Genomic DNA, 27,069 nt, shown 5'->3' on the forward strand with positions numbered 1-27,069 from the left:
CAAACGCGACAGTCTTGCAAAAGTCTGATCTTAAAATCGCTCAATTACTAGGAATTTTCGCGTCAAAGTGCAAAGTTCAGACTTTCATTGGCGTATGCTTTTCCACTGAAATTCGCTTTGAAGGGCTCCAATGGTTTGTTAGGAAAGGAAAAAAAACAACAACAAAAGAAACGATAATCTCTCTTTTTTATTCTTCGTACTTTTCCCTAACGAATTGCTGACTTGTTGTTTGGATTTGAGACGCGGAAGCGGAAACCGTTTTGGCGAAACTTTTCTATCGATACAGCCTCCCGAAATTTAGCCACCCTCTTTCCCACGCGTTCTTCTCACCCTCATAATCCGCCCAGACCTTCACGTCGGGCCGAAGAAAGCGTGTAAACTGATTTTTGACGGGTGTCGAACAACACTTGAGGGTATTATTTTCTTTTCTCTTCTGGACTTTGTATTTTTTCTCCTTATTTCAAACGACACTTTGATAAAAAAAATTGCGAATTGAAAGTGGAAAAAAAATTAGACTTGGAACAGCATGAAACGGGAGAGACAATAAAAATTTCTCAACTACGTTACATTTCATATTTATAATACCTTGAGGGATGAATCAGTCAAGAATGTAACACATGCGGTATAAATATTACAGATTTAATCGCAAATTTTGAATTAATTCCATTTCTTGACACCCAATTTGCAAAATTCTGGAGACAAATTATTCGTTCCTATTTTTGGAATTCTGTTGCTGAGAAAGTTTTTGATAGAGTTTAAAGGTTGATCGAATCGGTATGGAATGCCACATATACAGCTAAAATAAACCAGACAATTTGTCAATAGAGGAAAAAGTGTATTTGGACAAGTGCAATGAAACTTGCGATGGTAGTAACGAAAGATAAAAAAAATTATTATCTTTCAATTGGAAATTAGAAAATTCTTCTCCACGGTATTTGTGACTAAATGAACCTAAATAAACAAGGATTTTCAATGATCTCGTATCAGGTTCGATGTTGTCGGTTGGTATACAAGAAAACAGCAAACATCAACGTGGTTAGCCAATTATCATAATTTTATTTGATTACGATTTATTTGATACGAAAAAGATAATATGTTCAAGGTTTGGAAAATTGTGGTGAATAAATGCCTTCGTTGGACGTACATGACCGCGTCACGTTTCCGTTCAATCATTACATCGCACGTTTGTGGTACGACTAAATGCGCAGCAATTTTTTTCATTGACTCACGACAAATTGAATCATAACCACAATTACTCGCTGATCAATCCAATCATGCTTAAGTTTGATGAGTATTCATATTTTTCATTGCTGTCTGCAAACACGATTCTACAAACTCAATTCGTTTATTATATCCCGATAGCAGTCAATGTGTTTGCACACGTGAGTATGTTCGTGCTGAAGCACGTTCCATTCGGTTGGCTCAATCATCAAATGTCATCAACTACATCCAATATGATTGCAAAGTTCGAGAATCATGGTTTATTTGGATTCACTTAAAGCTTATGAATCAAACAACGCGAAACGTAGGAATTGAATTTAATATTTTTCAAAAGATCACTGAGCCCAGTGCTTCTTGATGAAGTCCGCACCTCGTTCTCCGATCATCATAGTCGGTGATGCAGTATTGGCGGAAGTTACCTGCGGATAATAACTGGATAACGTAATTTCCAAGTCATGGTTCAGGTGTCGAACCATTAGTACATACATGTTCAAAAACAAAACAAACCTGAGGCATGATAGACGCGTCCACTACCCGGAGTCCCGTCACGCCGTGAACCCTCAACTGGGGATCCACGACAGCCAAGGGATCGGAAGCTGGTCCCATTTTGCAGGAACCACCCTGATGTAGTTCGACAGTGGTATCTTGGCGTATGGCACAGACCCAGTATTCGGTGCTTGCAAAAGTATGATCAGAACAGGCTTCAATGTTCGTATCGGTCAAGGTGAAGTTATATGCTCTCAAGGCCTTAGTTCCGGTCAGCCTCAGTGCCATCTCTATGGCCTCTACCAGTCCTTGAACGTCACTGGGCTCACTCAGATAGTTGGCCCAGATGACAGGCTGATCGAAAGGGTCTTTTGACGCGAGGCTCACCCTACCTGCAGAAAATTAAGCGTCATGGATCAGTCCTTCTACACGTGGGTCAGAACTGCACTGTCTCATTCTTCATCTTCGTTGTCATACCTCTGCTCTTGGGGTGCGTGTATCCTGCGAACATGGTTACAGTACGTTTGTCCGTGCTACGAAGAACGTTCAGTTCACCTGGTGCACAGTGTGCTTGGTAACCATTAGGCGAAAGCTGAGTGTCCGGATAATCGGGGGTCGTCAAGCTCGTCGTTAACGCACTACTGATTTGGGACAACCCAGTACTGGATAGAGGGCCAGTCCCGAAGGCTAGATATTCAGTCGCGGCAGCCCAGTTATTTTCGTAGACATCGGCAACGTTCATGGTGAAGCTCAGAAGGTACGCTACTTGGTCGTGAAGATTTTTTCCAACACCAGGCAAATCCTTGGCTACTTTGATTCCCATGGATTTCAGGTGCTTCTTGGGTCCTATTCCGGAGAGCAGTAGAAGGTGAGGTGATTTCACTATTCCTCCGGAGAGAACGATCTCGCGGCTCGCTCTGACGGTGTGGAATGTACCGTTCTGGAAAATATTTTTAAACCAGTCAGCGAATTCGATGTGACAGGTCTATCGGTCTACTGACATAGTAGAATATTTTGACCAAGATTCAAATGACACAACACATAAATGAGAATGTCTTACCTTGTGATATTTAACGCCAACTGCTCTATCATTTTCTATTATAATTTTGGTTACATAAGACTCTAAGGATACGTGAAAATTCTTGCGATTTCTGGCTGGCCATAGAAACGATCTTGCACTGCTGTGTCTTACTCCGTGTTTTTGTGTGGATTGGAAGTTGGAGAAACCGGTTATCTTTTCACCGTTGAGGTCGTTGCTTACACCGAATCCAGCTTCCTCGGCTGCTGCGAGCATTGCAAATGAAAAGGAATTGTTGTATGGAAATCTTTGAACAGGAAGCGGTCCTCCTGTTCCGTGATATTTGCGTCCAACTCTGTCAATTTCACCGTTGTCTTCTGACTTCTTAAAAAATGGCAGCACATCCTTATACGACCACCCCTCGTTACCCATCGCGGCCCAGTTGTTGTAGTCAGTTGGATTGCCTCTCAAGTAGACCATGTCATTGTGCGCGGTATTTCCACCAAGAGTTCGAGACGAGAGCCAAGTGCAGGATCCATTCGTTGACAAACACGCGTTACTCTCGTGTGTTGTGCGAAAGTTCCAGTCGTTTTCCGCTCCTGTGAAAAATACGTTTGATAAACTTATCGTGGATTTTTATCAAATCACTCACCAATTAATTTGGTAGCTAATGCGGGCACTTGACCAGCCGCCGACTCATCTCCTCCAGCTTCAAGTAGCAAGACCTTCCAATCTGAAACCTCGCTTAGTCTCGCAGCTGTTACAGCACCCCCAGCACCCCCTGTTGCAAATGCGATTATACTCAACTAGTGGATCTTTCGCATTTTACAGTTACATTAAAATCCAGTTATTAACATCTCGCCATGAAAGGGCCTCACATCTTGCAACATAATTACCCACCGCCAATCACGATGAAGTCGTAGTCGTCATCTGTCTGTTCGATCGGATTGATCCGTTCGCATCTTCCCGATATCTCCTCCTTGGCACGTACGAAAGTATCAAGGAAAGACATGAAAACAAAGAACGCTGATGCGTTACACATGCTTTCCATACTTGGTCCCGGTAAAACCGTGTTGCACATTCCTGATTGGATGGGGTACCCCATCGTTCCAATTTTATTGAATTGATGTTCGTTAGGCAGTCATTTACTCTGGACTGGTCGCAGTACTTTAGCTTAATGTTCCACTTGCACTGCAAAAGAGTTTCAGTTTACTGGTTCTTCTTACTTGGCAGGGTACATGCTTTGTTTTTGTTTTCCCAGCTGTAATAAAAACGTTTATTTCTACAGACATGGAAAAAGCATCGGTCTACGAAAACAGGTGATATCATCGGTTGTTTGGTTTCATGCTAGGCTTATGACTAAAATATTCAATCCTAGAGGTCGAATACACAGAGTATGTACATACGGTTGTCAAATCAAACAACGCAAAACGTAGGAAGTGAATTTCATATTTTTTCTTCTTCGTCAAGAGATCACCGATATCACTGAGCCCAGTATTTTTCGACGAAGTCCGCACTTTGTTTTCTAATCATCATGGTCGGTGATCAAGTATTTGCGGAAGTTACCTGCGGAGAATAATTGGATAGGGTTATGTCCGAGTCGTGATTTGGTTATGAAAACTGTCGGCACGTTGTACATGCGTTTGGCTATGCTTGTGCATACTTGGGTTAGAGACGAGCTTTGTGGACCGAATAACATTACATTATACAAACGAATTTGTACAGCCGTTAATTTTCTATCCATGCGGAATGGCCGGGCTTACGGCGCACCGTGTAATCGAGAGATAACAGATCGTTATCCAACTGTGTCCATAATTTTATTTAACCTGGGTAAATATCGGGCGTATATTTTGCTTGGCTCAATCGAAAAGCGACAAATAAAAACCGAGACGATCATACGTAGGTAGCACGAATTGGACGGTTGTTCGTAATAATATCCTCACGATCACACGCTAATTCTCGTCTGAGAGCGTGAAAAACAGTTAGGTATGAAAACAATGTCGGGTCGGAATTCGAGTGAGGCTGGAAACATTGAATTAAGGTGCTTATGAAGACGCGTTGTACACCTCGAAAACACGGAGATGCAAGACTCCTATACCGCTGAAGCGATCAGAGTGAAACTTGGGCAGTTAATGCCTTATTTTGGAAAAAGTGGAGCGTCTTTTAATTTTTTTTAAATTTGGGAAAAAATTTTACAGATTGGTTACCACTCACAGAAATTGGCCAAATTTTTACAGTTGCACTGAATGGATAGAACTCTTCAGTGTGATGCCACTCGGTGGTGATGAAACACACATTTTGAGCCCAGTCCCATGAGATTTTATGGTGAAATGACGAAATGGTAGCTGATCTGGTTTTCGATTACGAAGTACACCAAAATCTCATTTTCGTGACATTTGTTACCGACTTTTCACGGATGCCGGTAATTTTTTACCGACATTACACGCATGCATTACCGGCATGCGCGTAATGTCGGTAACAAATGTCGTCAAAATGAGATTTCGGTGTTCTTCATAATCAAAAACCAGATCAGCTACCATTTCGTCATTTCACCATCAAATCTCATAGGACTGGGCTCAAAATGTGTGTTTCATCATCGCCGAGAGGCATCATATCGGATAGTTCGATCCATTCAGTGCAACTTTGAAAATTTGGCCAATTTCTGTGGGTGGTAACCAATCTGTAAAAATTTTTTCCAAATTTTTAAAAAGTAAAAAGGTGCTCCACTCTTTGCCAAATCAAGGCATCAACTGCCCAAGTTTCACTCTGATCGCTTAAGCGGTACAGGAGTTTTGCATCTTCGTGTTTTCGAGGTGTACAACACGTCTTCATAAGCACCTTAAGGTGGAAGAATTCGGGGTCGTAATTTCGTCATCAGTCTAAGTGGTCTCCGGCATTATCGCATTTCCTCCAACGCCAGGATATGACGACAATGAAAAAAGTCCTGCGGTTTAACGTCGTCTCGAAACGCGGCGAACCTACCTACCTACCCTAATATACTCGACACTGGCGAATCGTCGCAATTAAAATTCAAGCACCGCGACACCTACACAAGCACCTCAATTCCAAGTGCGGTGGATAAAAATATTCATGGATGCTTCGCCGAGTGTCATTATCAACGCTGACGTCATTTCGGCAAGAAGCTTACACGCCTGAAATAGATGTTTTCATTTTTTTTCATCTTACTTCGTTCCACTTCCCTCCGGCCTTTGACGACCTACAGCTACTACATTTTTCTTTTCTCTACAGGGTGGATTATTCGTTTTCGTTTCTGTCTGGACTTCTTCACCATCGTCGTTATATGTCGTTTGACATGACGAAAAAAACTTCTCGAAACAATTCGTGAACGGACCTTTTTGCGGGGATCAGGGGTTGCCGTCAGCCAACGTCGACGGATTTGTTTTGAAAATTCTGAAAAAAAAGAGATCCTTTTCAAACTTACATTCAATATTTATAAAAAATCGATCAGTTGAATGAAAAATATGAAATTTTTTAAAAAAATTGTAGAAAACTTTTTAGACAAAATCAGAAAAAGTGAGGATCAAACGGTGGTCGGATTCGCAAGAAAAGGAAGTAAATCTTACACAGTAAACGTGTCACGTTCATAGTAAAACCACGTGATCGAGATGTTTTTTCCTCTTTTTCGTTTTCTAAAGTCGCTCGACTTCGTCTTGCGCGTGTAACTGGTAAGTCTGTTTCGCTGTAGACTCGGGGGAACCGGAAGTGCATTGCACTGAGTGACACGAGGGAAAAGGTGTATAAATCAAGTGACTCGCTCGGTTATTTTCAATCCATTTTTCGAGAAAGTTCAAGAGTCGAAGAAAACCGCGTACCGTACTTTTGAATATCAAGGAACCCGACGAACTTCTCGAGAGGCTGAATACCTTGCCTGTCGATAATCGGTTGAGGCAGCCAAAACCCCGGCCTTTTTCCACTTCCATTTTAATCTCACCGATCTTCGGGAACTAATGAATCGGAGGCCGAAGGAAGAAAGGTGGATAAAATTTTACTCATTCCGGTGACGAAGGTCCGACGGAAGTTTCGAACTAACCCGCGATTCGCCAAACTTCAACGTCTCAGATTCAAGTAACACCGGGAGTTCAATCTTGAGGCATAAAAAAAAAAATCACTTAGTAACTGAGCTCGATTTTTCGGGATGAAATTTCGCCGAGGACCAAACTTTGAATTCACGAGCAGACAAGAAGAACGAAATAAAATATTTACCAACTCAACCCTTAGATTTATGGTTTGAACTGTGCGGGGACAAGTTTTGAACACTTTTATCGTCACGATTGAACTTTGACGCCTGATTATGATATCGAATGAATGTTTGGGGACGATTTTTGCTAATTTCATCCCCGAATAATTGACTGAAGACCACTTTGAAAACCGGATGTTCAATTATCGTAGGAATGGATTCAGCCTCGATGTTTACCCGAGAGTGGATGGAAATTCTAGTCCTGGTGAAACGTGGATGGGGATGAATTTGCGCAGGGTGAAGCAGAGAGACAGCGAGGCAGATGAGAGGGGGGGACTCTTGACTCGTGTGTACCGACCTGCGTAGCTCGAATTGGAATTCGCAAATCACAACGAACCGATGCGAAATGCCGAACCCCCGTCGTCCGTAATTCTTGAATGAATTTTTACCCCGAGACAAAATCAACCCGGTTCCCACTTTTCGTCTTCTCGCGCTGCTGTTCTTTCTTCGCCGTTTCATCCCCGGGGAGAAAAAAAGTTTTGTCGACCCGGTGCGAAAACAAAAAAAAATAGGAATAAAAAATGTTTGCACATATCTTAGTGTTTAAAAAACTTGACTATTTTTTTTTTATTTCAAAGAATATTTAAAGACCGTCAGAGTGTCACTAAACAAAGGCTCTGTTAATATACGAGCCTCTAATATTATTATTTAAGGGTGGCGATTCTCGATTTTTTTTCTAAACTTTGAACTTTTATTTCCCGTAAACGAATCACTGTACAATGATAAGCAAGATAGATTTTTGAAGGAAATTGAACGCTCCGTGAAAAGGGTCTGAATGAAGATTTGCGCAAGGTGAGCCGTTTCGAAGTTATCAAGCCTCAACCATTGAACTGTTGAAAATAATTTTATTTGATGGTTTCATTATTATTTTTATATTATATTATTATTATATACGATCACTGGATTTACTATCTTTTGTTTACATTCTTAATACCATATTTCCTAGTAAAATTGAGTGATCTACTTTGTTTCTTAATCGTGGGCGAGGAGAGAATGAAAGAACTTTATCGTTTTCCACTTTTTCGACATTCAATCTCGTTCTCGTTTACTCCTTACTTTTTTCCTCGGGGCGAAACTTTCGCACTGGACAAAAGGGTATCGGCGTTGTAGTCGATGAAAGAGAATCAAAGAAAAAGAAGAATTGTTAACACGAATGAGGAAACTCAAACTCTGATTATTATACGCGAAGAAAAAAGGGGAATCTGAAAAGCGGCGAGATTTAATCAACGGTATTAATATTATGTAGCCATTACTGTTATTATCATTATCACCTTTATCGTAATTTTTTATAAATATCATTATTATCGGGGAAATATTTCACGTTTTTAGTACGCGAAGGGTTAACCCACCCCCCGTTTACCCTCGTCCACCTGCCCCAGAGCCTTTTCAAATTTTGGCTTTTGACATTCACCCTGCAGAGATCAAAGCTCTTGCCCGAAGCTGAAAGCTCAGCTTATATTCGGCTCAAAAACTGGCCGTTGCTGTACCGCTGCTGGGCAACTTGCTGTTTCTTTTTTTATCCCCGGTAAAAAAAAAAAATTTTCATCCATTGAAAATCGTACGCGATTTTAATAATTCACGGGAACGAACGATAACACAAGTCTGTGCGAATGTGAAGATGGACTCGAGGAAAATGGGTGGAAAATGAGAGCAAGGATTGCTGGGATTGCGAAAAGTGATGATGAAGGAGAAAGCACGCAGTGCGAGTTGCTTTTCTGTCGCCACTCTCTGCACAAGGGGTTTGGGGTTTGGGGTTTGGGGTTTGGGGCTTAGTTGGGGTTGTGCCGCCGCACTTGTTGAGCCACTTAATGGAGCGCGAACCATGGCAAAAGTTGTTTGAGTAAATTTTTCACTCGGATAAGTCGCGCTCGCGAAAAGAGCGAGAGAGAAAGCTCTCGGTGAAAGTTTAGACGCGAAGTTTACTGCCGTGGTATCAACCCCCGTCTGCCGTTTCTGTTACCACATTGCCAGGCTTGTTTTTCAAACGGAATATCCCGAGAGTCGATGCATAAGGGATCGGGATAAGAATTGAGAAAATAGGAAACGAAAAGAATCAGATAGGAACAGAAATTTCACAACGATAACAAAACAATATTTTCTTCTGTTTTTCTTTTTATTTTTCTATGATCATGTGAAAAATTACGATGGAAGTGTTGAAAAACTTTTCGCATCCCTTCTGTCGAAAATTTTTACACCGTTTTTTCACCCCACGATTATGTTCTCTGTTATAGATATTCATAATTCAGAATTTTTTCGTTTTTTTTTTTTTTCACAACTACAAAAAACCATAGCAAGTTCAATTAGTCGAAAATGGAATACCCTGCGGCTTCGAACCAGACCGAAATCCGCCATTTTGGTATAATACGATAAGCGACCAAGGATGCCAAAACTCTGAGGCAAAAAACTCAGGGTCGAGAAGGTTGAGTTGCTTTCACCGGGCGACGACGGAAGGCATTAGAAAGTTTTTTGCCCGGAAAGGGAGAGGCGTCGAGTGAAGTGGAGAAATTAGAAGCTATCATTCTGGACTTAACGTTCAGCGCCGCTGGTTCTCGATTTCGAAAGGTTTTGCAGCTAACCCGCTTAGTTGCGCCCGGCTAACCGGCACGTTCTTCTTCCCTAATAGGAGATTCCCTCTTTTTTACACTTTTTCTTCCCTCTTTCTCCCGCCCCTTTTCTCTTTCTCTCTCTCTCTCTCCCTTCGTTTGTCAGAGTTACAGATCCGGGAAGCTGATTTCAACGCGGTACCAAAATTCTCTCGCAGCATCAGATTTCACCATCTGATCACTAATTTCGACACTTTTATGTCGGGCCCGAAATTTAACTTACTTAAACAGAATTTTCAACAATCGTATCGAATACTTATCAGGTATGAGAGATAAGTAGTAATACGATGGCGCTTTGCGCACAGATTCCTGTTATTGACACTTACTGACATCTTCCCCAGACTCAAACCCTTCTCCGCGATGACGTCACAATCCGCTACACTTCGACCGTCGGTAGGGGGGATGACAGCGAGACCGATGGTAAAGCGGCGTGATTTTGACCTTCGGTCGATAAAACGGTCGGCAAAGCAGCAAGATTTTTACCTTTAAAGGGTTAGAGTCTAGGGAAGATGTCGGTAAGTGTCGGTAACAGGAATCTGTGCGCAGAACCGGCATTGTATTACTACTGAGATAGAAAGAAATTCCAAAAATCAGTCTTCAGTGCGATGAACGATTCTGAGTTCCTCTTTTAGCTTAGACTCCGACACCATCCAGTCGTGTAGAAACTCCTTTTTTGCACCGGAACTCGTCAAGTTTGTTGATTGGCTTGGAGCTCGAAGGCGAGGGTTTGTTGGCCAGTTTCTCGGAAGAGTTTGTCAAAGCCGGACGTTTACTCTTTACCCGTTTGCGGAGTAGGGTTTGACAGGGTTGACACTTCCTCTGGGCTTCTGGATTCAGTTTCGCGGCAGAACGTAGGTCGGATGATGGGAGAATGATGAAGAGGTGGTCCCTTCGAGGCAAGAGGCTGGGATTCGTCACAGAGTCGACGACTCGCTCTCTTGATTAGATTCTAATCCACCCGATGAACGGATCAGACCTTTGATTGGGTCACGCGGCGAAATCCAGTCTCACAATTTCAGTGGAAAACATTTCAGGGACTTGTTAGAATTCAAAGTACAAACACTTCGCCTCACTAACGAATCTTGAGGCCACCACCCAAACAGCGGCTCCGTGATAAGCGCTGCGAATCGATCATTTGATTAGCGTGGCTCGTTTTCAACTTCGCACAACGAAACACGAAGAGATCGACAGCGTGTCATTTGGCAGTTCAGGTATGAACATTTGCAAACCGGGTCTCGCGCTGTGTTTCTTTATCGTTTTCATCACGCGAGTTTACAATTTTCTCCCGCTGCTCTCCTTGGGATCCGATTTTAGCCGTTCTATATCGGTGAAAGCAGGTGTTCCGATCCGAAGCACCAAAAGTTGGCGGCCCATTTTCTCTCAGCTGGTTTAATGGAACGAGCAGAAACCATGGATTCTTTTTTCGACTTTTTATCTCGATGACTTCTGATGCTCAGAAATCTAAAGGGTCCAAATCAAAGAGGACAAGAATTGATTAGTTACGCTTCGATATATATTTCATATAGAAACGGGCTTTCTCACTGGATTCGGCCGGTATTAATTGCATAATTGGATTATCCCGGTGTAATGAAATGAATTAACCGAAGTACCAGATCGGGAATTATTCACAGCTTTTGATCAATGCATTCCTAATAAGCGAAACTTGACTTTCTCTGTCTGTTTCTATGTTTTGAAATCCGCTTTACATGGTTTGGCAAAAAATTATTGTCATAACGAATTTCTTGCTCATGATTGTTTACAGTAGATATCGTTCAATCCGATTTCGATTTTTTTTCTCACTTACTTTTATTATAACAATATGCTCTTTTCGTCTTATATTTGTTGTTCTTACTTATCATCGGTTCTCCTCGTCTTGTTCTATTTGTTATCTCATTAACCGAGGCCACGCAGCTGAGGGCAAGCGAATATACTAAAAGCTTATCTTACGAAAGCTTCTATATATATATATAGACATTCAGGCCCCATGTACTAGAGCTTTTCCGCCCTTTCTACAACCCACTAATTCCCACGGAGTAATTTAGGTGAAATCTGTATTATGAAAATTTAAACAACTTTCATCCCGCCCTCTCGAATCCCCTTCGTAGTAACGATTCGCCGAGCCAAGGAATGAGAAGATGTGAGAGAGAGAAAGACAAGGGGGGGGGGGGTGAGTTTATAATTATTGTTTAAAACTTTGCTCACTTACACGGAGTCAGAAACTCATTTTCTTACTCGGCAATTAATTTCATTACCCTTTTGTCGTATCACTTAATTAATCCATATACATATATTTGTGTACATGTAGACGAATGACGAGCCGTCTTTATTATCAAGACTATTCTAAATACTATTCGAAGAATTACGTCGTTGAAAACATCAAGACAAGTACACTGTTAGAAAAATTTAACTAAATAGAATGTCACAGCATGTCCACTTTATATTTCTGTTAGTGAATGTGTAACAATTTTTTTAAATTTCAACATTTAAGTTGTCATGTCAAGATTTAATTCGAAATTTTTACTTACAGTAATCTAGCATTAAAAAATGGTTCAATTATCTCAAAACCTTCAGCCGATCTGCTGGGACATTTTTTTTCCAACCATGTAAGATAGACTTTGTAAAGTAGAAACAATTTTTTTTTCCTGCGAAGTGAGGACTTCACCGGACAGAATAATAGTCAAAGTATTGAATTCTTGAATCTGGAAGAGCGAAAACCCTGGTAATGAAATCGGTGCTCCTTTATCGAGACTCGGGAGACTCGCCGGGCGGAGGTTGATTCCCGCATAAATACTGTAAGCGTTATTCCAATACCACTGAGCTTTCTACCGGACTGAGAATTTCCGGGTGAGAAAATGTACTGGTACTGCAGGTATTTATTATATCACGTGTGTATGTGTGAACTGCGAGTTGGAGCACAGAAACGGTTGTGTAAGGGAGGGGATGATGGGAGGGTTGGGCCTCCTGGAAGCACCCTTGCCCATTGTGACCCATTGTACGCTGGAGTTGTATTACAAACGGAAGTGGCCACGTCCTTGGTTCCGTTTTCCGTAACTCACCGCGTCGCGTCGCTTCGCCGTCGCGACGCTCGACGTCGTCGTGGCTATAACACAATACCCCGCCTATGTCCCGACGATGCGAGCGCAAAATCACAACGATTTGTTTGTTGGTAGCTTTAAAAAATATTCAACGATCTATCTAATGATCTCAAATAACTTTGCATAAGCAAAAAAGGAATTAAAAAGATCTTGAAAGGATGGACAAGCAGAAATGCATACATGAATCCTGTAAAAGTGACTGATATAAGTTGTAACAACTCACGAATGAAATCGGTCACGTGTTATGTAAACGGAATCGTTGAAGCTTACGAAGGCATCCTACCGCTGTCACAGGATGTCAAGGCAAGGTCTGAACTGAGATTGTTCATCTCGTTGGAGAAATGACTGTTTTCTTTTCTTTTTTTGATTTTTTTTTTCATAATTTATTTGCACCCCGCGATAAATTTATCCCCTGATTTTTTACCTTTGCCAGGATGAGTTATCGCGCGATCTTTAGAGATCCTTTTGCTAAGTTGAAGAGGAAAAAGGAAGGAGACGTTTTTTTTTCTTATATTTCTAAAGTGCCCTAGGAGGCGCAAATAATAATAATAATAATAATAATAAATTGAGCTACCTTAAGCGCGAGGAACTCCAAAGTACAGGGTTAATTATGTTCCCTCAATTCGCTGGGAGCGATGTGGAATATAAGCGACTGACACACGCAAATGGGTGAAGGTGGGTTACACGAACGGTGACTCGGTGGTTGTGATTTTTGAAAATTATTTAGTCCCTCCGACATACCTAACCCAACCCCCAACCCCCCTCAACCGCGGTGTTGAAAACTTTTTGATGAGCCAAAGTTTAGCGGACGGGATGAGAAGAGAGTGGAGGAGGAGGAGGAGAAGGGGAAGCGGGAAAAGTGCGATCGCTTACTCGAGGAGTGGTCTGCCTACCAAAAGTTTGTTTTACGAGCCGATTGAAGAGACGGGGATGAAGAGAGGGATTGCAGCATTGTGTTACGTGGATGTGTTTCTAAGCCGAGGGAACTGCATTGTTTCGTGGAAATGTTTTAATTAATCTTGCAAGCCCTGCTTTATGCTACCACATCCCAGTGGGTAGATCTAACTCTCAAGTTTACGACGTTCGAGAGGGTAAAACGGAAGAAAATAGAAGGCGACGACCACCCTTGGAGAGGGAAAAAAGGCACGGAACAAGGAACTCACACGCGTGAAACACAACAGCTGGTTAACGACAACCCAGTTGTACCAACTGCATATATGTGCACGTCTTGATAAAAAAAACTTCGGCAAAGTTCCTTACTGCAAGCTACCAATTTTCTCACCCGTTGTTGCACTGGTGGTCTTACTCTGGGTTACTCTACTTTGCAGTAAATTCGAACTAGTCTTACGGCGGTGATATTTCCGGAAAAAGTCCGAGGACTTTAGTGGAAATTTTTGCTGACCTGACGAAGAGGCAGCCAGTTGGTTACTCGGCAAAGACTAGTATATATATTCTTGATGCAAAAAGCATGAAATGACGGATGAGAATGTCTCCGCAAAGGAGACTCCGAGAGGTCGCCGGGTCTTGTCCCTTCCAGTTAAACCGAATGAGACAGAGTCAGACCAGCGTCTTGGAGCCAGTGACCGGTTAATATTCTTCCGTACCACTTCACATTTTCATTAACTTTTCCCTCGGAGAGAGAAAGAGAGAGAGAGAATTCAGAAGCCAAGAAGCTGTAGCAACTCACCTTGATCTCTTGGACTCCCATCGATGTGTCCCGTTCCTAACGTCACTCTACATTCGTTTTCACAAGCATGATGTACATGATGACTATGTTTATGTTTACGTTTGTATTTTGGGTGAGAACTCTTTAGTAAATGGCGCAGGATCTTTTCTTGGTCTGTGATACGAGCCGTTTGATGACACGTGAAACCATTCACCTTCATACACACGAAGAGTATGGTGTGTTGCGGTGTCAGTTTTGAAGATACCAATACATGGTATCAACAAATGCTTTCCAATTGTTGACTATATCAGATCCTGAAATTCGATTTGTCCACCTCGTAAACCAATGTTACAACCATCGAGTGGACCATGTCACCAATGTCCAAGTAAAAGCTATGAATGATCGACCGATCATGGAGTTGAACGTTTTCCAAGGTGTTAAACGCGTTGTACCTACTTTGTTTTCTAATTGCGCCCTGGTGGAACGGCAATCTCCTAAGTGCATCGTCGGGCAGAGTTAAACGACGTGACGTTTTATCCTTTACGATGTGCCAGCTGAGTGTGTCGGGAATTCCAACCTGGCTCTGAGCGCATTTTACTGCGTGCTATAAATTGAAACAGATGAGCCGTCCGGGAGACGTTGGACAGCCTGAAATAAGAAGAGGAAGAATAATAGAAAGTGCATCGCCAGGTTTAAGCTTACCTAGTGACTGTTATCCGACAGTCGACAGTGGTGACAAAAATTATCCAGAAATGTAGAAATGCTTTCATAGTTATTGCACCTCATCGTCCACGTCATGCTTTGGATTAGTCAACGTAGGTACGAAAAGGATGATTGCACTCACGTGATGCTTCTCGCATTTTCAACGATTTGTCGAAATGGGCTTTTAGCCGATGTCTAATGCGTAGTTTCAGCTTAATCAGGTGTTTCTGGTTGCGCGGATGGAACGAATTGGCTTGGCTCTTCAGGTATTGGAGCACTCGGTCGTTTAGGGTTGGCAGTCAAGTGCTTGCTCCTCTTAAACTCGGTTAGGAGGAACGTCGTTGTTGGACGGGTTCGAGAGGGACTGTTTATCCAGCAAGTGGCGGCTCGCATTCCGCGTCAATCATTTCGCCTCCTCGCATATCAATGAATCAGTTCCAATTTCCCCGTCATTTATACTCGTCTCTGTGTAATACGCATTCTGACCTCCATCAACATCGACGTGCCTCATCGGTCCGGATCGAAGATCAGTCAAATTCAATCCAGATCTTTCCGAGACCATTTTCATTCCGGTTATATCCACCAATGGACGATGAATGTTGAGAGACAGTGAAATAAACGTGTACAGACTTCAATTTAAGACGAATGAAGGTTATGCTAGCATCGCATGTGACGAAATGGCAACTGATCTAGTTTTCGATTACGAAGAACACCGAAATCTCATTTTGGTGACATTTGTTACCGACTTTTCACGGATGCCGGTAATTTTTTACCGACATTACACGCATGCATTACCGGCATGCGCGTAATGTCGGTAACAAATGTCGCCAAAATGAGATTTCAGTGTTCTTTGTAATCGAAAACCAGATCAGCTGCCGTTTCGTCATTTGACCATCAAATCTCATGGGACTGGGCTCAAAATGTGTGTTTCATCACCGCCGAGAGGCATCATATCGGATAGTTCGATTCATTCAGTGCAACTGTGAAAATTTGGCCAATTTCTGTGGGTGGTAACCAATCTGTAAAATTTTTTTCCAAATTTTTGAAAAGTAAAAAGACGCTCCAGTTTCTGCCAAAATAAGGCATTAACTGTCCAAGTTTCACTCTGATCGCTTGAGCGGTATAAGAGTTTTGCATCCTCACGTTTTTGAGGTGTACAACACGTCTTTATAAGCACCTTAAGTGTAGGTAGTACTTGGAGCCAATGCAAATGTCGGAGACTCGTAGAGGAAGGACTGAACTCACGAAATATTCATCCATGATGGGTTAAATCGTTACCGAGCCTTATTTGACGAAGTGAAGGACGGTAATTGGTGAGTTTTTGTCATCCTTTCCTCCCTTCACGTCGACTTTACGTTTCGTTTTTACCGGCTCATTTTTCCCCATTCTTGCTTTCCGAGGCTCGTGAGGGAAAAAAGCAGAGCGGGTAACCCGAGGGAGCCGATGGTAAACGGTCGGAAGTGTGTGGCGTGTTTTCTCGAGTTTACTAAGCCCATTAAGAATGGGGCGGAATAAGGGAGGGGGGTAGTGGGTGAGGGTGGGTGGCCGAGAGGGAAAAACAGGGATTCAAATGAGCGCCATTAGGCTCGCCCGCGTTTATATGATAAAGAGCGCCGCTTAAATATTATTTATATCCCGCCACACGGCTGGGCAATAAATAATGAATGCATTCTAATTTTTATGCCGACGCGTTACGACCCCCAGGTTTACTTAGATTCCCGGAAAGAAGCGAAATTGAGAAACAGCGGAGGGACAGAGAAATTCGTTCGTTCGCAATTTGGCCGCCTTGGCTGGAAACCGGAAATGGAACGATTAACGTCAGGTCGGAAAATCGTCGGAGCAGAATTGATCGTCGAAAAAACTTTAATAGTTATAACAATAATAATAATATCTGTTCCCCAAAAAATACAAATACCTATTATTCTTTGGTTTTTCTCCTCTTGAATTGTCAAGCTAGGTTGAAAACGATTCTTATAATTTCAAAGTAAAACAAATAATAATTTTTTTGTCCTCCAAATTCAATTACAACATCAATAATAAGAATAATAATAATAATAATACTATATACCATTTTATCGCTACATTTTCTATCATCCATTTTTTTTTATCTCACCTTCCTGCGCAACATTTTTGGGTGAGGGTAAAACATCAGAATGGTCAGAATTCCGAAAATGAAAATATCTAAAACTGCTAACCAAAAAAGAACAAATTTTTAAAACTTCTATTTCGAGTGCGTTGGGTAAGCTTGTTAAAATACGTGATTGGTAAAAAATGAGAGTTTTTATTGCCGATTTCTAATTTCATAATCATAATTAATCAGCCTCTCTCTTCGCGTTCTTCCGGTTCGCCAAACCTCGGCTAGACACACCTGTTGGCTTTTCGGACAGGTTGATATAGGTGTACAGGCATTCACTTACGCGGCTCACACCCTCCGGTTCTGGTCAAGATGGATTCTCATCCGGCCTAATACAACGTCACTACTACTCCCGCCGCAAGGTCCGTAACCGGTTATTAATTGTGGCGGTAATTAATTGCCGGCGTTTATACAGGCCTTCCCAGAATCGATCCGGTAACTCGACTCTCCGAGGAAATCCATCCTGCGAAGTTTATTCAATGAATCAATCTCTCTTTCCTCGTTCCAAATCTAGGGCTTGGTTATACTTTTACTCGAAGTCATGGCAATGCTTGGTTCGAATCGTGAATAGGGGTGGGTGGGGCAAAGTGGATCCTCTAAGAAAATAATGCCTAAAATCAAAATAAAATTTTTAGTTGAGAGTAAAGCACAACTTGAAAGCTTTCGCGCAATGAGCTGATTTCCGAATAATTTATATTTGATACAAAGTTCAGGTCGTTCATTTTATCCCTTGTTATTTGACACAATTTCACGGGGGCCCACTTTGCCCCGCAATTTTTTGAGAAATAAAAAATTTGAAGGTGCCCACTTTGCCCCCAGGGGCCCACTTTGCCTCAAATTTTTTTGAGAAATCAAAAATTTTAACGTGCCTGCTTTGTCCCCAGAGGCCCACTTTGCCCCAAAATTTTTTGAAAAATCAAAAATATAAAGGTGCCCAATTTGCCCCCAAATTTTGTATGCAGATGCATGTCATCTGATCAGATGATTAATTCTAATCTTGATCTTGAAAACGTGATTTTCGATTGAAACCAATAGACACTATTCTTACATTAGCAAAGGAGATGGAAAGTGAAAAAGAAAAAAAGGATTACCTCGATATCCTGATTCCGTTTCCGTTTCCGTTTCCATCCCCGAATCCTATCCCCGGAGTTCTTCTTTTTACAGAAACCAAACCAAACCCTACTTTTTCGCGTCATCTAAACCTGACGCAGCTAGCCGATGCGAAATGGTGGCGGCGGCGGTGGTTGGGGGGAGGAGTTTTGGTACCTTTAGACGGTCCGTTGGCTGCGTATATATAGGATTGCGATTTAGAATCGCCGGCACCTCACCCCGACTCACCCCCTTCGGAAAATCCGCGAATCGAACCCCGCTCGTTCTTTTGAATTGCCTATCCGGAATTTGCGAAGAAATTGGACTTCCGAAGCGGGTCTGCAGCCTTCCGTACCGATTTTGCCCGAGTCCTTTTAGCCCTTTAGTCCTTTAGCGCCTCCCCCATCCCTCGACGTAACCATACACCCCTTCGACACGGGTGCCAACTTCACTCCGACGCTACGTCTCCATTATTTTCCTTATTTCGAGCCCTCCGAAGTTATTGCATACCTACTTTTTTTTTTTTTTTTTTGGGGGGGTTTTTTCTTTCTTTTTTTTCTCAACGCCGGACCGTTTCGAATAAAGCTTATATACGTAGGAGTATATAGATAACGGGTGACTGCTACACTGGCAAAAAAATTCACGTCGTTTCTCATTTTTTTTCCATCCAACAGTTTTCAATAAAAATATATTCACCCCGGTAAGTTTTTCTTTTTTTTTTTTTCAACCCCTTTAGTCACAGAAGCAGCTACAGTGGCAACCTTTTTTTAACTTTTTGTTTTCATCGTTCTATTTATTTATTTTTTCCCCCGTATATTACATGCAAAATCTTGAGTTTTTTTCTTCACTTCCGTGAAACCCAACAAAATTAAAAATTAATTTGCGCGACTGAAAGTGTTGATCTAGTAGGTATACCGAGGTTTTTGTACGCGTTTCTATATTTCAAAATAAATTTTTCTGTGTCATAAAATAAGGAGCGGGCGAAATTTTAATGACGAGTCTTGAAATTTTTCTGCAATTAAACTTTACTTTCGAGACGTTTGATTATTTTTTTTTTTTTTTGTTTTGTTTTCCTTTATCGTCGCAACAGTTGAATCGTCTTTAACGATTACCTCTTTGACAAATGAAATTTAAGTGAAACAAAGAGGAGAAACCGGACGGCAAAGGAGAATAAAAAAAGGCAGGAACCTGTCACTTACTGGACTTGAGTTATTAAATATTATCATCCAACGACTAGCATGGAGTAAAAGTAAAACAGAGAGGGAGAAACAGAGAGAGAGAGAGAGAAAGAAACAGACAAAGTAAAGAAGGAGGAGAAAAGCCACGACGTGTGCGAGTGACGAATACAAATCGAGTTTAATTAGCTTAAAATTACTGGCCTTTTGGAATTCTTTATTCAACTCTTTATTTTTTGGGTTTTTCGTTTTTGTACTTTCCTGCTTTGCCGCCCTCTCTTTTTATCCCCTTTCTTCTTCCTCGTTGTTTAATTTTTTTCCGACGGAGGGGTGACCCCTCCCCTCTCCCCGTTTTTTTTTTGCCATCACAATTAATCGTCTCTCACGTTTCTACCCTGCGTTAATTCGGAAAACGTATCTGCAGAATATAATCGCATACGTATACCTACAATTTGAAATCTGCAATACGATTGTAAAAATATTTTTCATCCCATAGAATTTTATTTTTCTTCTTCTTCTTCTTCTTCGTTCTTCGTATCTCTTTTTGGACCCCCCCCCCCCCCCCCCCTCCTTCCCCTTCCCCCATTTTCTTTTCTCGTCTGTATAGATTTCCTTTTTTCATTTTTTTTTTTTTTTTTCATCCAATCTTTCAACCTTTGAAACATGAATCATCATACGTATACGATTCGTCTATCTATTATATTTATACATAAGCATTGCCAACGTGGCGGGCTTGCAATATTTATGCGTTGAGGTGTTTTTTTTTTTTTTCTATTCTTGTTTCCTTTTCGTATATTATACTTGAAACGTATCGACGATTTTTTCATTCCATTTATTCATATTTCCAGCTCCTTCTCCTATAATATTTCCGCAATATTTCATACGCCCACGCATATTTACAGCTGCAGGTATTCGAGATTCTCGATAATTTTCCACCTAAGCGTGTAAAAGCAGCGGCAGCACCGGCAGGAATATTTTCACCGACTGCAGGCATTCGAGATTTGTTATTCAACGATCCTTTTAAACATTTTTGCATATATTTTTCACCCGGCTCTCTCTTTCAACGCTACAAATCAATTATTTCTTTTGCCACGCGTGGTAGGCTACAAGTTGAAAAATAAGGGTGGAATTAAAAATGATAGAAAATTTAAAAATCCCATGCTCAACCCGCGAAAATTCAACTCATGCGAAAAAGACGAAGTTAACTCGAATTAAAAAAAAAATTAAAAACGAAATTGAATCGTTAAAAATTGTTTCTTCTTCTTTCTTATCCTCCATCTTTAAAAATATTGTGAATATAAGGGAACGAGAATTGTTCGGAAAACAATCGAGATAATTAAATAGAAAGCTTCATAATCACGATAAACTTGGTTTCATTGTCAAGCATCCGCGTCTCGTTCCAAACAATTCAAAGCTTCTTGCTTTCTTGTAGAAAAGAAGCTTCTCGACAGATTTTTCACTCTCAATTTCTATCAGAGTAAAATTTTCTCCCGCTTTTTCGTTTACGGGATTGACGATCAACTTTGAAAATAACGAAACGACTCTCCGATTGTTTTTATAAACATTTTGAAAATTCGTCAGAATTTCTTTTTATCCTAAATAAAGAGAAGAAAAATTTTAAGCAAATTTTCTCTTCTTTTTTTCTTTACTCCAAAACTATCTACGTCTTAATAATAACAATAATAATAATAATGAGGGTGAAAATAAAAGGATTATTGTTACAGATATTTCGTAAAATATTCGTTTCTTTCTTTTTGACAAAATTGAGATGAATTTCGTGCCTATACAGCTATGTCAATAAACTCACCTGGCTTTTCTCTTTAATATTTCAGCACCCCTAGTCGATATTACGAGCGTCGAGGGTCAAAACGTCGAATTATCCTGCGACATATCACCGCCGATACACGACAAGCTCCACATGGTGCTTTGGTACAAAAACGACGACGGAGTTCCGATATACATGTGAGTTGAAAATATTTCCTCTCCTATTTTACAGGATTTTTATACCCGAGACATGATTTCTCTGATTTTTTCAAATTCCCCGAATTCGCAATTTTTCTGTAACGTTATAGCACCGGTTAACTCGAATTTTGAATCTGACTTTTAGGTGTGAAATTTTCATTTCTTTCATACGTAACTAATAATCGAAAAACAGTTTCGTCAGATAAAGTTTGCTCTTTTAGAAACCAGAACGATAATATGTCCAATTTAAAAAAAAAAGTTACCCATTTTTTAACCATTTATTCTGAACAGCGATTAAACAAAGCCGAGAGAGTTTCGCATTTAAATCGCTTTCATATAAAAATAATAATTCGTTAAATAAGCCTCGAAGTTTTTTTTGCTCGAAAAACTGTTTTTTTCTTTTTTTCTGTTTCTATAGTAAAATTTCATTCGTTGATGCAAAAACAGGGAATAAAGAGAAATATAAAATGAAGATATAAAATTTTTACTTACTCGAAAGAACGAAAAGAAGGAAAATAAGTGGAAAAAAATATATCGGGAGGCCATGTTGTCAGCCAATTCGAAGCACATTCGGAATTGAAATCCCGAAACTTTTTGTCGACGAGGACAATCGCGGAATATTATATCAACGGGGTTCAAACTTGTAATTTATACGACGAGACAGAAGGAATTAAGGGGAGACACCCCTTCAATCAGTGCTAATTATCACAGTTTTGAACGAACGAAAAGATATCCCTTCAGCGTTCGTTCGACCCCTTTTGCACTCTTCCTCACTCTCTCTCTCTCTCTCCGGCTATACAACTTCGCCGAGAATAAGTAATTACACTTTTGCATATTATTATAATATTTATCGGTATATTTTCACCCTCTTTATTCGTCTCGAAACGATGCATATTTTCGAGGATTGTGATATTGAACAGATGAATGTAAAATTTATTTTATCTCAGCTGTTTTTTTTTTTTTTTTGTTCGTTTGTTTTTTTTTTCTTCATTCTTTTTCACTTTGATTTTATTCTTTTCTCATCAATTCCTGGTTTTATCATCGCGTTATCTCATTTTATCTCATTTCCGTCGACATTTGAACTCAGGCGACGCGACGTCACAAGAATATCAGATTGAAAGTTCGTTTCGAATATGTTAGGAGAAGCAACCCTTTGTGGTCAGGTGAAAATCAGGGCGTGACCGCGTTATGTGGGGATACACATATGAGTACGTGTGCAGATGCTAAGGTACATTAAGTCGGTTTAATGCGTCAACGGATATTATACGTTTTGTGCCAAAGGAAAAGGTCAAACGACCACGATTTAATGAAATATAAATATCAAATACTCGACCTATGTGATTATATGTATATATGTTATATATTAGGGTGACGCAAAAAAACCGACTATTTTTTTTTTTTTTCTCTGAGCCTTGTGTGACAAAATGTTAATTTTTGATGTTTTAAGAGCCCACTCCAAAGGATAGTTAAAAAAAAAAACATTTCAAGAGGTCGCTCCACATTTTTTAAAACGTCAGAAATCGTCAAAAATCGATTTTTTTTTTTTCAATTTTTTTTTCTCGTTACGGTATAATTTTATAGACAAAAAAAAAAAAAAATAAGTTTTCGAAAGTTTCAGTTCAAAATTTAAATTTTGAAAGGTCGCTCATAATTTTTTTTTTCAATTTTTTGGTGCATTTCTTTAGATCTTTTCGAGCGATCTTTTAATATTCATATTAAGATTTCATACATTTTTTTTCTTTCATTTATTAAGAAAGAATCGATAACAATACACCACGACATGAATTAAAAATCACACAAAATACTGAAAATATCATTTTTTTAATTTGATTTTTTTACGATTTTTGACATTTTAAAAAATTTTGAGAGACCTCTTAAAAATTTTTTTTTTTCGAGCTGTCCTTTGGAGTGGGCTCATAAAACATCAAACACTAACATTTTGTCACACGAGACTCAAAAAAAAAAAAAAATAGTCGGTTTTTTTGCGCCACACTAATATATATAAATATGGGGCATTCCAGCTTACTTTTTCATATGATTCATAAAAACATTACACGAGGGACATGAACGCGAATAATGTCTGACGAAAATGGCAGTATATAAATTCCAACTGAAAAGAACAGCTTTTTAAGATTGCAAGTTGTTCTTCGAAATTTCGATTAATACTCGTAAATATTTGAAATTTGAGAGATTTATTGAAAATTTGCCGGACTAATACACCTACTGGAAAAATATAATAATAGGCTGTGATTTAGACTATAAATTAAAAATTTCGATTAACATCAGTGTCTCTGTTTCTCTCTCTCTCTCTCTCTCTCTCTCTCTCTCTTTCTCTTTCTCTGGAAAAACAAAATGAAATAAGGATTAGAATAAATAAGGATAAAATAAAGGCGAGCAATGAAAAAGAAATATATAAGAAACGAGAGAAAGAAAGAAAGAAAGAAAAACTGAAGCAAACAGTCAAACCTCACGAAACTCGACGAATGCCATGCTTTGAAATATTCACAATGTCGTTTGTCAGTAAATTTTCTCCAATAACCGGCAGCGTCTCCTTCCCGAAATGCTTCGTCGACGACGTTTCTGTACAAACGTTTCCGGAATATTAAAATCACAGTCCTGTGGCAACCGTCTCGGGGGCAACGTCCTTTATTCTACGGCTATACAGACGTAACGGAAAAATAACGAATAAGAGGAGAAAAAAGAAAAGTGAAAGATGCAAGGAAAAGAAAAAAAAAATATATTTACAGATAAAAATTTACGGTTTTTATTTTACTTCGTCGTTCTGTTCTCTTGACACGTATTCATTGTCAGTGAAAAAAATTTGAATAAGAAAAAAATCGATGAATTTAAAAAAAAAATATATATATATACATTTAAAATGAATTAATTTCAGGTGTAACCGGAAGTTCAAATTAAACGGGACATCAGAATTTTTCATGTTCATTGTTTTGTTCTAAAATTTTTCATCGAGTCATTTTCAAGATCGTCGCGGAAATTTTTGGATAAAGACTCGTTGAAATGAGAAAAAAACCATGATTTTCGACCGAAAGGAACAATTTTTTTACGAGTGGAAAATTGAAAAAAAATGTTGCACAAATTTGGAAAATAACGTAAAGAATTCTTTCTATTTCGCATTTCTAAACACCTTTTTTATGCGTTGCAGCTGCTTTGTAAGTTGAGTTATATTTGTTTGAAAGGGAAGTTAGAAAAGAAGGTTAAAACCAAAAAAATTCTTACATCACCAAAGACGAGTAGAAACTAAAAAAAAAAAGAAAAAGTTTGCTCAAATTTGGAAAATAATGTAGAGAATTCTTTCTACTTCACATTTTCTAAACACTTTTTTTATGCGTTGCAGCTGCTTTGTAAGTTGAGTTATATTTGTTTGAAAGGGAAGTTAGAAAAGAAGGTTAAAACCAAAAAAATTCTTACATCACCAAAGACGAGTAGAAACTAAAAAAAAAAAGAAAAAGTTTGCTCAAATTTGGAAAATAATGTAGAGAATTCTTTCTACTTCACATTTTCTAAACACTTTTTTTATGCGTTGCAGCTGCTTTGTAAGTTGAGTTATATTTGTTTGAAAGGGAAGTTAGAAAAGAAGGTTAAAACCAAAAAAATTCTTACATCACCAAAGACGAGTAGAAACTAAAAAAAAAAAAAAAAAAGTTTGCACAAATTTGGAAAATAATGTAGAGAATTCTTTCTATTTTACATTTCCTAAATGCCTTGTTTATAAGTTTTAGCTGCTTCGTAGGGTGGTTTGAAACGGAAGGTTGAATTATGTATGATGTGTATACATGTAGATAATTAGAGAGCCGCGTGTGGCGATATTAACGGCTGATAATGACCGACGAGGATAATATCACTCGTCATAACGCGGAAACGTGATAATTTGTAATATTCGCACACATTCGCAATCGACGTGCGTGTTCGTAATAAAGTAGGAATGAATGTCTGTATCGGGGTTGGGGTTTCGCGGGGTTTGGTTAGGGTTAGGACTTAATTCCCCGCGCCTCGGGGGCGCTAAATTGCGGGGCATAAACGCGTCGCTCGAATAATACAAACCGCTTCTGACGGACGAAGCCTTGCCTCGGAGAATGACGCTGGAAATTCTCTCACGTATTGCGTTTATCTCTATCCACCCCCCCCCCCCCCCCCCCATGTGTGAGGCGTCAGGTCTCAAAAGTGATAAAAAAAAAAAAGAAAAAGAAAAAAACTGCTAGGATGGTTAAAATTCTCACTGAACAGAAAATTTCAAATTGTAGTAAAAATTTTCATCAAATTTAAATAATTTCTCAAGAAAAAATACTGCAATAAGCGGTGATCAGTTTTTGAAAATTGATAAGTCTAGGGAATAGGGGACAAAATTCAAAAGTAACGAATAAAATTTTTTCTACTATACGAGAGAACAAAATCAATTCTCACAAGTGTTACGAGACTATTGATTGAAAAAAAAAACAACCCCTAAAAACAACCCCCCTTCTTAAAATTTTTTTTTTTTTTTTTCTTGATCCTTTCTCTCCCTCTTGTACATCTTATCTGAATTCTGGTGCAGATAAAACCGCGTTTTCCTCATAGTTTGAGACGCGGCTTTGATTTACGGTGGTTCAGGGAGGCGTACAAAACGCGGAGGGCCGGGGGTTAAACATCGGGAAATTTTGTACACTCGAACGATTTTCCCCGGCTCGGCAGGCGAGCGCTCAGTCTGCGGAAGCGAACAAGGGCCACGATATTTTGCTCGATCGTAATGCGACGTGAAACCCCGAGCCTCGGTTTCACCCCCTTTTAGTTGGTTTGTTCGTTCGTTCGTTCGTTGCCGCTATATAGGTAATACATTAGATTTTTAACGTCCCCTATAAATTCTGGCATGAAGCTGCGGTTAATTCAAACCATAACTCAACCAATCTACCATCTTTACCGCGCCTCAAACCCTCCCGCTCTTTCTCCCTTTCTCTCTTTCTCTGGCTGGACGTTTTTTCTCTGGTGCTGCCTGGGATGTGTTTTATCTACGCAGCTCAGAAAGATGCGGGCAGATCTACGTGCATTATTGCAACGTGGATTTACTATCTACGCTTGTAACTCTTATTTCTCTACTTTTCATCCCCCGCATTTCGACCCTCTTTAGCTGGAAAAGAGAGATAAAAAAAAATTAACACAGGCTAACGTTGGAAAAAAAAAATAAAAAAAAATTTGAATGCGCAGATGCGGAAGATTATTTTTTACTCATTTTTCTCCTTTTACTCACAGCGATTAAAATTATATTCGATATAATGTTGTTTATTCTTTCGTAAATTTTAAATTTCTTTACTTTGCTTTTTTTTTTTCTACTCCTGTTTTTGAACTGTACCGAATTTGACACGAATGAATCAAATTTACTCATTGAATAAATTTTATTTCAAGATTTTTTGATTGTTTTCTTTTTTGATTTTTTTTTCTTTATTGGTTTTTTGTTTTTTTTTGATATTCAAGCTGTAATCAATGAAACCTGAACTTGAAAAATTGAGGGATATAGATTAAAGATATCAGAAGGCGAATCTATAAACGAATGAAACGGAAAATTGTAAAATTATAAATATTCTCGTTCAAAAATGTAGATTTTTTCTTACTACAAAACGTTTCGACGTTTTTTTTTTTCTTCTTCCCTCCCCCGACGACAAATCCGT

At 39.6% G+C, this 27,069-nt stretch overlaps 2 protein-coding genes across 5 annotated transcripts in view; one reads left to right on the plus strand and one right to left on the minus strand.

Moving 5' to 3' along the window:
- The window catches only part of LOC124414082 (nephrin), a 156,656-nt gene that overhangs the window by 47,613 nt on the left and 81,974 nt on the right, over positions 1-27,069 (plus strand). For all 4 annotated transcript variants that reach the window (XR_006929921.1, XM_046894987.1, XM_046894984.1 and 1 more), the window contains exon 2: positions 21,280-21,409. Coding sequence is in view for 3 of the 4 variants with exons in the window: in XM_046894987.1 (XP_046750943.1) it covers positions 21,280-21,409 (130 nt within the window). In the remaining variant the exon portion in view is untranslated. The remainder of the gene's footprint in view (positions 1-21,279; positions 21,410-27,069) is intronic.
- Positions 1,557-3,863, minus strand: LOC124414083 (glucose dehydrogenase [FAD, quinone]-like). The gene is made up of 6 exons (XM_046894988.1): positions 3,626-3,863; positions 3,378-3,506; positions 2,768-3,324; positions 2,185-2,647; positions 1,729-2,099; positions 1,557-1,640 (listed from the first exon to the last, which is right to left on the minus strand). Exons 1-6 carry the CDS (start codon positions 3,828-3,830, stop codon positions 1,557-1,559), a joined length of 1,809 nt encoding a protein of 602 aa, XP_046750944.1. The 5' UTR covers positions 3,831-3,863.

This window comes from Diprion similis, chromosome 13 (assembly GCF_021155765.1).
Source record: "Diprion similis isolate iyDipSimi1 chromosome 13, iyDipSimi1.1, whole genome shotgun sequence".
NCBI lineage: Eukaryota > Metazoa > Arthropoda > Insecta > Hymenoptera > Diprionidae > Diprion > Diprion similis.